General features: G+C 52.1%; 1 protein-coding gene across 3 annotated transcripts in view; it reads right to left on the reverse strand.

Moving 5' to 3' along the window:
* Positions 1 to 12,905, reverse strand: part of SLC23A2 (solute carrier family 23 member 2) — a 92,281-nt gene that overhangs the window by 45,776 nt on the left and 33,600 nt on the right. For 2 of the 3 annotated variants that reach the window (XM_071579332.1, XM_071579331.1), the window contains exons 2-3: positions 7,817 to 8,088; positions 3,846 to 3,944 (exon numbers count right to left, since the gene is read on the reverse strand). In XM_071579332.1, the coding sequence (XP_071435433.1) occupies positions 3,846 to 3,944; positions 7,817 to 7,948 (231 nt within the window). In that variant the 5' untranslated portion in view covers positions 7,949 to 8,088. Of the gene's footprint in view, positions 1 to 3,845; positions 3,945 to 7,816; positions 8,089 to 9,244; positions 9,456 to 12,905 lie in introns of those variants that run through there. The other variant, XM_071579333.1, reaches the window with a different exon arrangement.

Genomic DNA, 12,905 nt, shown 5'->3' on the forward strand with positions numbered 1-12,905 from the left:
TTCCCCACTTTATTCTTAGTCAGTTCCATCTTGGTTAACCTTTTTTAGCCCAAGGATTTATTACTTTTGCTTCCACCCCACATTTGAGCAGTCAAGAAAAATGCTAATTAGTACAACCAAATACATCCCTGGACAATTTGTGTCAGGCTTCCCACAGGAATTTGAATTCAAGTGGGACCTCACTCTGCCCCACCACGTCTCCCCAGACCACTGACCACACTTATTCACACATCAGCATCCCCGTGGAGCTCCCACTAAACCCAGATCCAGCTCCACCTTCACAACCAGAGTTTCCTTCCAACTCTCCTGTTTGGAAATTCCTGAGCACAAAACCACTCACTGCTCCAAAGCCCCAGCACCACCACAAAAGCAGGAGGAAGTATCAGGTTTTATCATTCCAGATCAAGTAACCAGAAATCTCCTTTCATAAGCTCTGTGGTGCCCTGACCCACAGCAGGACACCAGGAGCCCACGTGAAGGTGCCTCACCCAAGGACTGGGAGCTCTGCCAGCCCCAGGACTGCCCCACATGGTCTCCCCTTCTCCAAACATCCCAACATGGTGCACTGACCCACAGCAGGACACCAGGAGCCCACGTGAAGGTGCTTCACCCAAGGACTGGGAGCTCTGCCAGCTCCAGGACTGCCCCACATGGTCTCCCCTTCTCCAAACATCCCAACATGGTGCCCTGACCCACAGCAGGACACCAGGAGCCCACATGAAGGTGCTTCACCCAAGGACTGGGAGCTCTGCCAGCCCCGGGACTGCCCCACATGGTCTCCCCTTCTCCAAACATCCCAACATGGTGCCCTGACCCACAGCAGGACACCAGGAGCCCACGTGAAGGTGCCTCACCCAAGGACTGGGAGCTCTGCCAGCCCTGGGACTGCCCCACATGGTCTCCCCTTCTCCAAACATCCCAACATACCCACAGCTCATACTGGGTAATCCCCACTGGGTATCACCCACTGGGCCAGTGTCCTGGTTCAGCAGGTGGGCCCAGTTTGTCCCAGTGTGGGGGTGACCAAAGCTGGGCATTCCAAACCCTCTGGGCCATTGCCCAGCAACTGTTCCCAAGGGCCCATTGGCAGCAGCTGCCCAGGGCACAGCTGAGCCCTCAGGCTGGGAGCTGGCTGGGAAAGAAGCCTGGCAGAGGAGCTGGGAGAACTGCCCTGCAGGGACTCCTTGGCACCTCCACACCCACCTGAGGGCTCAGCTCTGCTCAGGGGCCAGCAACGAGTCCAAAACCCCCCTGAGTGCCAGAGTCAGATCCCCCAGTTATAGAAGGTCATGGATCTTCTAACAGGAGAATTTCCAACTCCAAGGTCATGGCAATGTCTGTCCTACTGAACCAACCAGGACACTCCTCATTCCTTCCAAGGCCACACTTGGATGTCTTTGGAAGAGGCAACTCTCACCTTGGCTAACCCTTGAGCAGCCCAAGGCTGAACAAGGAGGGATTGGGAGCTCAGTTTTGGCCACCCCAGAACTCCCTGGGGAGTCACTGGCCCTTTGGTATCTCCAGCTTGTGCCTGCTGGTCTAACCCTGACTCAGAGCTGGTGCTGCCAAGTGTGCCAAGGGCACTGCTGGGAATGGGCTGCAGCTCCCTGGACAAGATACTGATCACAGAGTAATTCCACCTTTAATTATTTTTAACTGACCAAAGGTGGAACACGCTGTGCTTTTTTATTTCCTCATGTTTCTGGGAAGTATAAACAGAGAGAATGAGACAGAGAGGTGGAGAAAATGCTGGAGGGAAAGAAGAAACCTGACAACAAAGCCACTACAAAATTCCAAAAAACAAACTCCAGCAGTGCAAGGCAAAGGATCTGATGTCAAGGATTTGTGGAAAAGACCAAAAGAAAAGGGATGAACTGTGGGGAGCCTTTAGAGAAATACCTGAAATGAAGAATCCCCAGCTGAGGAACCTGGGCCAGTGGGAGGTGTGGAACTGGATGGGGTTTAAGGTCCCATCCACCCCAAACCATTCCAGGATTTTATTAAGCACCAACCAACCCCACAGGGATTGTTTTCCAGGGATGCACCAACAGTGAGTTCTGCTCTGGGCTCCCAGTTTGTTGTCTCAGCCAACAGTCACTGAGGGCCAATGTGAGCACTGGGCAGGGATTAAGGACATTTCAGGCCTCTTTCTAAAAGCTTTTTATAACATACAGATGTACCAAAGGCCTTTGAAAAGGTTTCTTGTTGGCTCTTTGGGTGAATGGTCTCTCAAGAGCAATGGGAAGGCAAGAACAAACAGAGAATCATGGAATGGTTTGGGATGGAGGGACCTCAAAGCCCATCCAGTGCCATCCCTGCCCTGGGCAGGGACATCTCCTACTGTCCCAGGGTGCTCCAGCCTGGCCTTGGACACTCCCAGAGATGGAGCAGCCACAGCTTCTCTGGGCACCCTGTGCCAGGAACTCCCCACCCTGCTCATTCCCTGTGAGCCACAGCAAAGCTTTAACTCGGGTACATTTGGTTGTTCAGAAGCTCATGGTCTCCTCAGGGTGAATTATTCTCCATCACCTGCAGTTCTGACCACATGGATCAACTGGAAGGAAGAAAAAACACACATGTGGCAAACCCAGGCCATGCAGACATGGCTCAGTGTCTGGAGATCCCTTATCTTGGTTGCACAACCCCAACCCAACACCTTTGGCTCAAGGTTTTATCAGATTGTGTCTCTCCACTCTAGTCCAGGCACGCTCAGCCATCACACCCAGGCAGGGCAGCAGTGGCCAGAACTGTCCATCACACACCAGCATGACCAGGGTGGATGTCTGGGACACACCAAGGCACATCCTGCCACTCACAACATTCCTCTGAAATGCAGCCCCCTCAAGACCTCTGGCACAACCATCTGTTCTGGGGGCATTTTAAATCTGAAATTCAGAAGTGACTTTTGGTGTCTGAGCTGGAAAAGCTCAACTGCAGCCCCTGGCACTGGCAGTGCCCCAGGAGAAGCTCCAGCCTCACACACATGAGCACTGTGGGGCTCTTGCCTGGCACCAGGAGAGCTCTGCTCTTCTTTCAAGGGGCGCACTTGGAAAATCTGGTCAAGTTGAGGCTTCTCAGAGAGAGACAAAGCTCCAGCACAAACCCAGTCTGATTAAACATTTCAGAAGGTGCTGTTTAAATTCACCATAATCCTTGTCCTTATTTTAAACAAAAGCTGAGACTCAAACCATCTCAGCTGGCAGGATTATTACTGAACAGGCTTAGGGAATGATGGAATGGAGTAAAAAGCTGGAAAAATCACAACCAAAGTGGAGTCCTTTGAGGCCTCAACTGGTCTTCCTGAACAGATAAAAGAGTCACAGGAAAAATGTTTTAAGGTTTTTATGACTTGAAGTTCATCCATAAAGCTGCCACTCAATAAGCAGTTCCTAGGTAGAAAAATGACTAGAAAAATTAATCTTCTGAGGTTGGAGCTTGGAAGAAGTTGGGAAGGAGGGTGGGAAAGATCCCCCTCTGGAGGTGCTCACACCCCCAGTGTCCCTGGCTGAATGCAGAGCTGGCTGTGGAGACCAGTGGCTGTTCCAAGGAGACCCTGCAAAAGGCAGTGGGAATGAGGGAACCAACACCTTGCATCTTGTGAGTTCTGGTGCCAGGGCAGAGGGCACCAAGTGCTGCTGACACTGCCTGAGTCATGCCCTGTGTTCTGCAAGCCCAGTGTGTGCCCAGGGCAGTCACGAGGCAGTGCTGCCCCGAGCCCAGCTGAGCCTCTGAGTCAGCCCTGTCTGCTGAGACAGGAAACCACAGCCTGTGGCACTGGGGTGGGCAGGGATGGGCTCCAGGAGCAGGAATGAGCCCTCACCTGCAGGGGAGGCACCACCACCCACCTTCTCTGCTATGCCATTCTCTGTGGTGTAGATGGCCATCAACTCCGTGTCCTCGGTGTCCTGGTCACCACTGGACGTCGCTCCACCGTTTATCACAACCTGAAAAACACAACAACAAACTCACACAAGGCCTAAAAATGAGCATCTTCTCTGCAAGCACAGCTCCTGCAACTCAGCTTTCCCCTGGGCACCTGACACCTGCCTGGGACACTCTGTCAGAACACAGGATGAGCACAGCAAGGCATCATTTCTGTAACAGCAGGTCTGGGGATGGAGACAGGAGTGAAAGACACCACATGGAGCTCTGAGACATCACACAGAGCTCCTCAGAGACATCACACAGAGCTCCTCATGGTATCACAGAGCTCCTCAAGGTATCACAGAGCTCCTCATGGTATCACAGAGCTCCTCATGGTATCACAGAGCTCCTCATGGTATCACAGAGCTCCTCAAAGGTATCACAGAGCTCCTCAAAGGTATCACAGAGCTCCTCATGGTATCACAGAGCTCCTCAAAGGTATCACAGAGCTCCTCAGAGACATCACACAGAGCTCCTCAAGGTATCACAGAGCTCCTCATGGTATCACAGAGCTCCTCAAGGTATCATAGAGCTCCTCAAAGGTATCACAGAGCTCCTCATGGTATCACAGAGCTCCTCAAGGTATCATAGAGCTCCTCAGAGACATCACACAGAGCTCCTCATGGTATCACAGAGCTCCTCATGGTATCACAGAGCTCCTCATGGTATCACAGAGCTCCTCATGGTATCACAGAGCTCCTCATGGTATCACAGAGCTCCTCAAGGTATCACAGAGCTCCTCAAAGGTATCACAGAGCTCCTCATGGTATCACAGAGCTCCTCAAAGGTATCACAGAGCTCCTCATGGTATCACAGAGCTCCTCATGGTATCACAGAGCTCCTCATGGTATCACAGAGCTCCTCATGGTATCACAGAGCTCCTCAAGGTATCACAGAGCTCCTCATGGTATCACAGAGCTCCTCAAAGGTATCACAGAGCTCCTCAAAGGTATCACAGAGCTCAGGGTATCACAGAGCTCCTCAGAGACATCACACAGAGCTCCTCAAGGTATCACAGAGCTCCTCAAGGTATCACAGAGCTCCTCAAAGGTATCACAGAGCTCCTCATGGTATCACAGAGCTCCTCAAAGGCATCACAGAGCTCCTCAGAGACATCACACAGAGCTCCTCATGGTATCACAGAGCTCCTCAAGGTATCACAGAGCTCCTCAAAGGTATCACAGAGCTCCTCATGGTATCACAGAGCTCCTCAAAGGTATCACAGAGCTCCTCATGGTATCACAGAGCTCCTCATGGTATCACAGAGCTCCTCATGGTATCACAGAGCTCCTCATGGTATCACAGAGCTCCTCAAGGTATCACAGAGCTCCTCATGGTATCACAGAGCTCCTCAAAGGTATCACAGAGCTCCTCATGGTATCACAGAGCTCCTCAAAGGCATCACAGAGCTCCTCAAAGGCATCACAGAGCTCCTCAAAGGTACCACAGAGCTCCTCAAAGACATCACACAAGGCTCCTGAAAGCCTGGGCAGTGCCAGCTGGGGTGGCAGGACCCAGCAGCAGACCAGTTGGAAGAGTTCTCAGGAGGTGACATGTACAACGAAAGGATCCAACAGAAAATCTGAGTAAGCAGAAGACAAAGAAATAATTCTTTGTTGTTGTGTTTTACTCCAAGTGGAGCAACTCAGGACATGCTGGTTGGCAGGGGCTGAATGTCAGTCCAGGTGTGCCCAGGTAGGGCAGTGCCTGTCCCTGTGCTGGCACTGCTGAGGCCTCACCTCAAGTCCTGGGTCGAGTTTTGGGCTCCTCATGGCAAGAGAAACACGGAGGGGCTGGATGTCCAGGGCAGGGAACGGAGGTGGGAAGGGGCTGGAGCAGCAGGAGGGGCTGAGGGAGCTGGGGGGCTCAGCTGGAGAAAAGGAGGCTCAGGGGGAACCTCCTCCCTCTTCCCAACCCCCTGCCAGGAGGGATGAGCTGGGGAGGGTCAGGCTCTGCTCCAGGAACAGGGACAGGATGAGAGGGAACAGCCTCAGGCTGGGCCAGGGCAGGGGCAGGGGGATATTGGGATCATCTCTTCACTGGCACAGTGGTTAACTCTGGCACTGTGGTTAACTCTGGCACTGTGGGTTAACTCTGGCACAGTGGGTTAACTCTGGCACAGTGGTTAACTCTGGCACTGTGGGTTAACTCTGGCACTGTGGTTAACTCTGGCACTGTGGGTTAACTCTGGCACTGTGGGTTAACTCTGGCACTGTGGTTAACTCTGGCACTGTGGGTTAACTCTGGCACTGTGGGTTAACTCTGGCACAGTGGGTTAACTCTGGCACTGTGGGTTAACTCTGGCACTGTGGGTTAACTCTGGCACTGTGGTTAACTCTGGCACTGTGGGTTAACTCTGGCACTGTAGGTTAACTCTGGCACTGTGGTTAACTGGCACTGTGGTTAAACTCTGGCACTGTGGGTTAACTCTGGCACAGTGGGTTAACTCTGGCACAGTGGGTTAACCCTGGCACTGTGGGTTAACCCTGGCACTGTGGGTTAACTCTGGCACTGTGGGTTAACTCTGGCACTGTGGGTTAACTCTGGCACTGGAGTTAACTCTGGCACTGTGGGTTAACTCTGGCACTGTGGTTAACTGGCACTGTGGTTAACTCTGGCACAGGCTGCCCATGGAGATGGTGGAGTCCCCATCCCTGGGAGGGTTCAAAAACCCAGCAGACTTTCTGTCGTGGCTTAGTGGACATGGTGGGATTTTAGTGGACATGGTGGGTCAAATGTTGGGCTTCATCACCTTGGGATTCTTTTCCAACCTTAGTGACTCCCTGATTGCACAGCAGGGGTTGGTGCTCTAATTGCTCTGCCCTGCAGGGCCTGGGGTGATGCCCATCCTGGGCTCAGCAGGGCTTGAACAACCACACCCCTCGTGTTTACACACAAAACACCACTGGTGGCTGAAGAGGTTTGTTACCAAGTGCTTGTGGAAACACAGGGGTTGTACAACAGGGTGAGAACATCACTGAGGTTCACACCAGCCTGACCCTGCAGGGCTGGGGTTGTACAACAGGGTGAGAACATCACTGATGGTTCACACCAGCCTGACCCTGCAGGGCTGGGGTTGTACAACACCATGAGAACATCACTGATGGTTCACACCATCTTGACCCTGCAGGGCTGGGGTTGTAGAACATGGTGAGAACATCACTGATGGTTCATACTTTGTACAACACCATGAGAACACCACTGATGGTTCACACCAGCCTGACCCTGCAGGGCTGGGGTTGTACAACACCATGAGAACATCACTGATGGTTCATACTTTGTACAACACCATGAGAACACCACTGATGGTTCATACTTTGTACAACACCATGAGAACACCACTGATGGTTCACACCAGCCTGACCATGCAGGGCTGGGGTTGTACAACACCATGAGAACATCGCTGAGGTTCACACCAGTCTGACCCTGCAGGTTGTACAACACCATGAGAACATCACTGATGGTTCACACCATCTTGACCCTGCAGGGCTGGGGTTGTACAACCCCATGAGAACATCACTGATGGTTCACACCAGCCTGGCTGTGCAGAGCTGGGGTTGTACAACACCATGACAACAACACTGAGGTTCACACCATCCTGACCCTGCAGGGCTGGGGTTGTACAACAGGGTGAGAACATCACTGAGGTTCACACCTTGTACAACACCATGAGAACATCACTGAGGTTCACACCATCCTGACCCTGCATGTTGTACACCATGAGAACATCACTGAGGTTCACACCATCCTGACCCTGCATGTTGTACACCATGAGAACATCACTGAGGTTCACACCATCCTGACCCTGCAGGGCTGGGGTTGTACAAGACCATGAGAACATCACGGATGGTTCACCCCAGCCTGGCCCTGCAGGGTGCCATGTGGTACTTACAGGCAGGGTGAAGAAGGTGGGATGTTTGGATTCCTCCTCGTACTTGCCCTCTGCAGCACCTCCTGCCTCCACCGACTTCGAGGTGGTGTTCTTGCCAATCCCCATCGTTTCCAGAATGTCCAGGACTTGCATTCAGCACCCCCAGGGATGCTCCTGGGATGACAGGCCAGGGACTGAGGGCAGTTCCTTATTTAAACAGCAGCAGCTCCAGGAATCCTCGAGTTCTCAGTAATCCAGCTGGGACATCAGGGCACCGCTGGCATCAGTGGATCCTGGGATTGAAGGCAGACATGGAGAGTTTTATTCCCTAAAATCTGGGCACATCCACAGCCTGGGCTCCCTTTCATGCCTGTGACTCACCAGCTCTCATCAATCCTCCCAGATAATTAACAGATTATCATTTAAAGGTAAGGCTGAAGGTCCTTTAAGTTCTTTCAGAGTGGCAATACTGTGATTTTTCTCTCATTCTCCTCTTCAATCATTACTGATTGAAACCCTGATTTTATTTCTATTTCACAGCTGTTTCCACTGAACTTTTTGGGACCCAAGTACTGCAGGTATGGAGAGGTGTGGGACAGCTCAACATCCACGGCAAAAAGGGCTTCTTTAGGGAGCACAAATTTGCAGTTCCCTCTCTATAACTGACTCCTTTCTCTGAAAACAACTTATTTTTAAATAAAAAGCATCCAGAAAGCTCAGACCAGATGGACGGGGAAGGACCTGCCTTTCAGTGAGTCTGGCTCAGACAGAACCAGCTCTTTCTGAACACCCTTATCCAAAACCATCCCTTTCTGCTGAAAACCTTTACCCCAAATCATCCTTTTCTGAACACCCTTACCCAAAATCATCCCTTCCTGAACACCTTTACCCCAAATGGTCCCTTTCTGAACACCCTTACCCAAAATTATCCCTTTCTGTTGAACACCTATACCCAAAATCATCCCTTTCTGAACACCTTTACCCAAAATCATCCCTTTCTGAACACCTTTACCCCAAATCATCCTTTTCTGCTCAACACCCTTACCCAAAATCATCCTTTTCTGCTGAACACCTTTACCCCAAATCATCCTTTTCTGCTCAACACCCTTACCCAAAATCATCCTTTTCTGCTGAACACCTTTACCCAAAATCATCCCTTTCTGTTGAACACCCTTACCCAAATCATCCCTTTCTGAACACCCTTACCAAAATTATCCCTTTCTGTTGAACATCCTTACCCCAAATCACCCCTTTCTGAACATCCTTACCCCAAACCATCCCTTCCTGAACACCTTTACCCCAAATCACCCCTTTCTCAACACCCTTACCCCAAATCACCCCTTTCTCAACACCCTTACCCCAAATCACCCCTTTCTCAACACCCTTACCCCAAATAATCCCTTTCTGAACTCCCTTACCCCAAATCCTCCCTTCCTGCTGAACACTCACCCCAAAGCACCGCAGCTGTTGCAGGTCATCTCTGCCTGATGGTGTTGGAGCAACAGCTCCAGGACAAACCGGGGCACGTTAATTGGTTTCACTACTCTTTTGGCACAGACCAGGGAGGATCTCACAGCCCACGAGTTCTCTGTTGTTTCCCCAGCTGGGTCACTCCAGGCCAGTTCTGGCTCCTTGAATTAGCTCTGCCTGCCCATTATCACCCCCACATTTGCCATTTCCAGCACTGAAGGACAGGAATGAACAGATTAAACATAAACTTCCTGCAGGACAGCACAGAAAATTCTGCAGCAAACCAAGTTTTGCAGCCTGTGGTTCCTGAGCCTCGAACAGCAAACACACCTGCAAACCCCTGCAGAGGGAACCAGCTCAGAGACAGGGGAAAGAACAGGACAGAGGCTGGAAAACGGCCTGTAAAAATCACAGAAAGGGGAATTTTCTGCAGCCAGAAACACCCTGAAGCAGCAAAGCCACTGCACACAGGGGTGACCTCCAGAGCAAGGGAACAGTGAGGTGTTCAAGGGGATCCACAGAGGTGGAAATGCAGCTGAAGGACACCCAAAACCACACAAAGAAATCAGGAGGGTTTGGGTTTGCTTCTTAAACTTCCCTTGCAATGCTGCTCAGGGAATGGCAGCAGCTCCTGCCCATGGAATTGCAACGATAACTGAACCTGACAAAGCCCCTCCTGCTGGGGACAATTCAGGACAGGACTAATGTCCAACACCAGTATTTTAGAGCCTCTTAATTGCTGTTAATTGCCCATTTGCCAGAAATTTCTGGTTACTTGGGGTGAAAGAGAGATTAACCTTTCACAGCAAAGTAACTTCTCCAGTGAGAAGATACACCCAGATAGGACAGGCTGTTTGGGCAGCCCTGAAGGCTTAAATAAATCAAGATGGGGTGAAAGGCAGAGCCTGCAGAAAAGGGTTCACACTTGTTGATTAGTCAGTGTTAAGGTAACTGTCCTAGTTCAGCAGGAGGGACCAGCTAACCCTGTGTGGGGGTGATCAAAGCTGTGTATTCCACCCCCTCTATTCATTCCCCAAGGACAATGGGCCATTAGCAGCAGCTGCCCAGGGAGCCATTGGCACCTTCACACTCAGCCTGAGGGGGCGGAGCTGCCAATGGGCCATCAACAGTTCAACACCCCCTGGCTCCCAGAGTTAATCACCCACTGTGTGAGTCCCCGCCCAGGGGGAGGGACTGGGTGCTCCCTGAGAGTACATAAGGGGTGGGTAAGAAGACCTCGGGAACTTCTCGTTGGATCCAGAGCAGCAGCAGGACCTCGACAGGAGGAGATCCCCGCTCTCACCCAGACCACAGCCCTCGCCTGCACCAACAGGTTTTTCTTTTCCTTTTGCTCCGGACTTGGGGGAACCACAGGGGTCTCAGCACAAGGGCAAACAAACCCCCTTGGGTTTGTGCCCCAGGACACTGGGTTATACTGCTGGGGTTTTGTGAGTTGAAAGCAATTTCCCTTGTGTGTCAGTGTTGTTATTGTAATATTATTATTAAATTTTAGGTCTGACTTATAATCTCTCTCGTGGTGAGTTCATTGCCCCTGCTGGTTCACCTTTAAACCAGCACAGTAACAATTATTTCTCACTTGGACTTAAGACTGGTTGATACTCACTGCCCTGTTATTCTGGAAAAACAGCCATTCCCATTTTTCCAATGATCTCCTCCTCCAAGTGCAGCTCAGGGTGCAGAGGAGACAGGTCCTGCTGAAGGTCTGGGGGGGACTGGGCTGGATTTTTGGAGGGGTTTGTTTGCTTTTCTGTGCAGCCACCAGGGATTTTTCTTTTCCAAGCAAACGAGAACAAAAGAATTTGCCTTTTTCTGTCAAGGTCAACGTATTTTATTCTCCAAGAAAATCAGTGCTGGAGACAGGCAGGTTTAGTCTGGCAGCTTTATGGGGTGGGACTGGGAGGGGAAAGGGGAGAGGCAGCAGGACCCCTCCCTGAGCAAGGCCCAGGCCAAGAAACCCTGGGGTGGGAACACCTGCCAGGCACGAGCTGTGGATTCAGGTCCTCTGGCCCCATAAGCTGCTTAGTTGGCATTAACTGGAGCATCTGCCCTGATCAAAGGGAAAAGACCCTCTAATCCTGATTTTCCTGGGCACTGCAAACAGCAGCAGCGTCTTCTCCAGGATGGGATCACCCCTCGGGGATGGTCCCTGAGCATTCCACCAGAACACAAAGTGTATGAAGTGCTGAGACCTGACACACAACAGCTAAAACAGGGTTTGGAGGAGGATCCCCAAACAAGCAACTCCAAATTCATAGAATCATAGAATGGATTGGGTTGGAAAAGCCCTCTGAGATCATCAAGTCCAACCCTTGGTCCAACTCCAGTCCCTTTACCAGATCATGGCACTCAGTGCCACGGCCAAGCTCAGGTTCAAACCCTCCAGGGATGGGGAGTCCACCCCCTCTCTGGGCAGCCCATTCCAATCCCTGAGCACTCTCTCTGCAAAGAATTTCTTTCTGCTCTCCAACTTCAATTTCCCCTGGCAGAGCTTGAGCCCATCGTGCCCCCTTGTCCTATTGCTGAGTGCCTGGGAGAAGAGACCAACCCCCACCTGGCCACAACTTCCCTTCAGGCAGTTCCAGACAGTGCTGAGGTCACCTCTGAGCCTCCTCTTCTCCAGGCTGAACACCCCCAGCTCCCTCAGCCTCTCCCCACAGCACTTGTGCTCCAGTCCCTTCTCCAGCCTCGTTGCTCTTCTCACTTGGGTTGGAAGAGACCTCTGAGATCATCAAGCCCAACCCTTGATCCAACCCCACTGTGATCACTCTGGCACTCTGTGCCCTGGGCTGGTGATCCCAGTGGGGTTGGATCAAGACATGGTGGATTCTCTGTCCCTGGAGGTGTTTCAGAGGACACTCAGTGCCACATCCAGTCCCTTCTCCAGCCTCGTTGCTCTTCTCTGGCCCCGCTCCAGCCCCTCAATCTCTTTCCCCAACTGAGGGGCCCAGAACTGAACACAACACTCAAGGTGTGGCCTCCCCAAGGCAGAGTCCAGGGGAAGGGTCACTGCCCTGGGCCTGCTGGCCACGCTAGTTTGGATCCAGGCCAGGATCCCCTTGGCCTTCTTGGCCACCTGGGCACACTGGTGGCTCCTGTTGAGCTTCCTGTCCCTCAGTCCCCCCAGGTCCCTCTGCCTGGCTGCTCTCCAGCCACTCTGTGCCCAGCCTGGAGCGCTGCAGGGCTTGGGGTGGCCAAAGGGCAGGACCTGCACTTGGCCTTGTTGAACTTCATCCCATTGCAATCAGCCCATCCCTCAGGTCTCTCCAGAACCCTCTGCAGAGCCCTCCTGCCTTCCAGCAGCTCGACACTCCCTCCCAGCTTGGTGTCAGCAGCAAATTTGCTGCTGATGGACTCAATCGAGAGGAGTCTCACCTACCACCTCCTGTGTGTTTGTGCACGTGTGTGTGTCAGGGGGTGCTCCAAGCAAAACCAGGAGACCAAATTTCCCAGCTCTTGCTTCTGCTCAGCAATTAAACTTGCAGTGAATGGCCCAGATGGTAAGGAGAGGTTTGGGAACACTCACTCTGCAGTCTGAGTGTCCAAGGGACGCAGGAAGCTGGAGGTTATCTGAGCTGCCCTTCCTCACCAGCCCTCCTGTCCCACCAGCCCAGCCCAGCCC

Source organism: Pithys albifrons, chromosome 29 (assembly GCF_047495875.1).
Source record: "Pithys albifrons albifrons isolate INPA30051 chromosome 29, PitAlb_v1, whole genome shotgun sequence".
Lineage (NCBI taxonomy): Eukaryota > Metazoa > Chordata > Aves > Passeriformes > Thamnophilidae > Pithys > Pithys albifrons.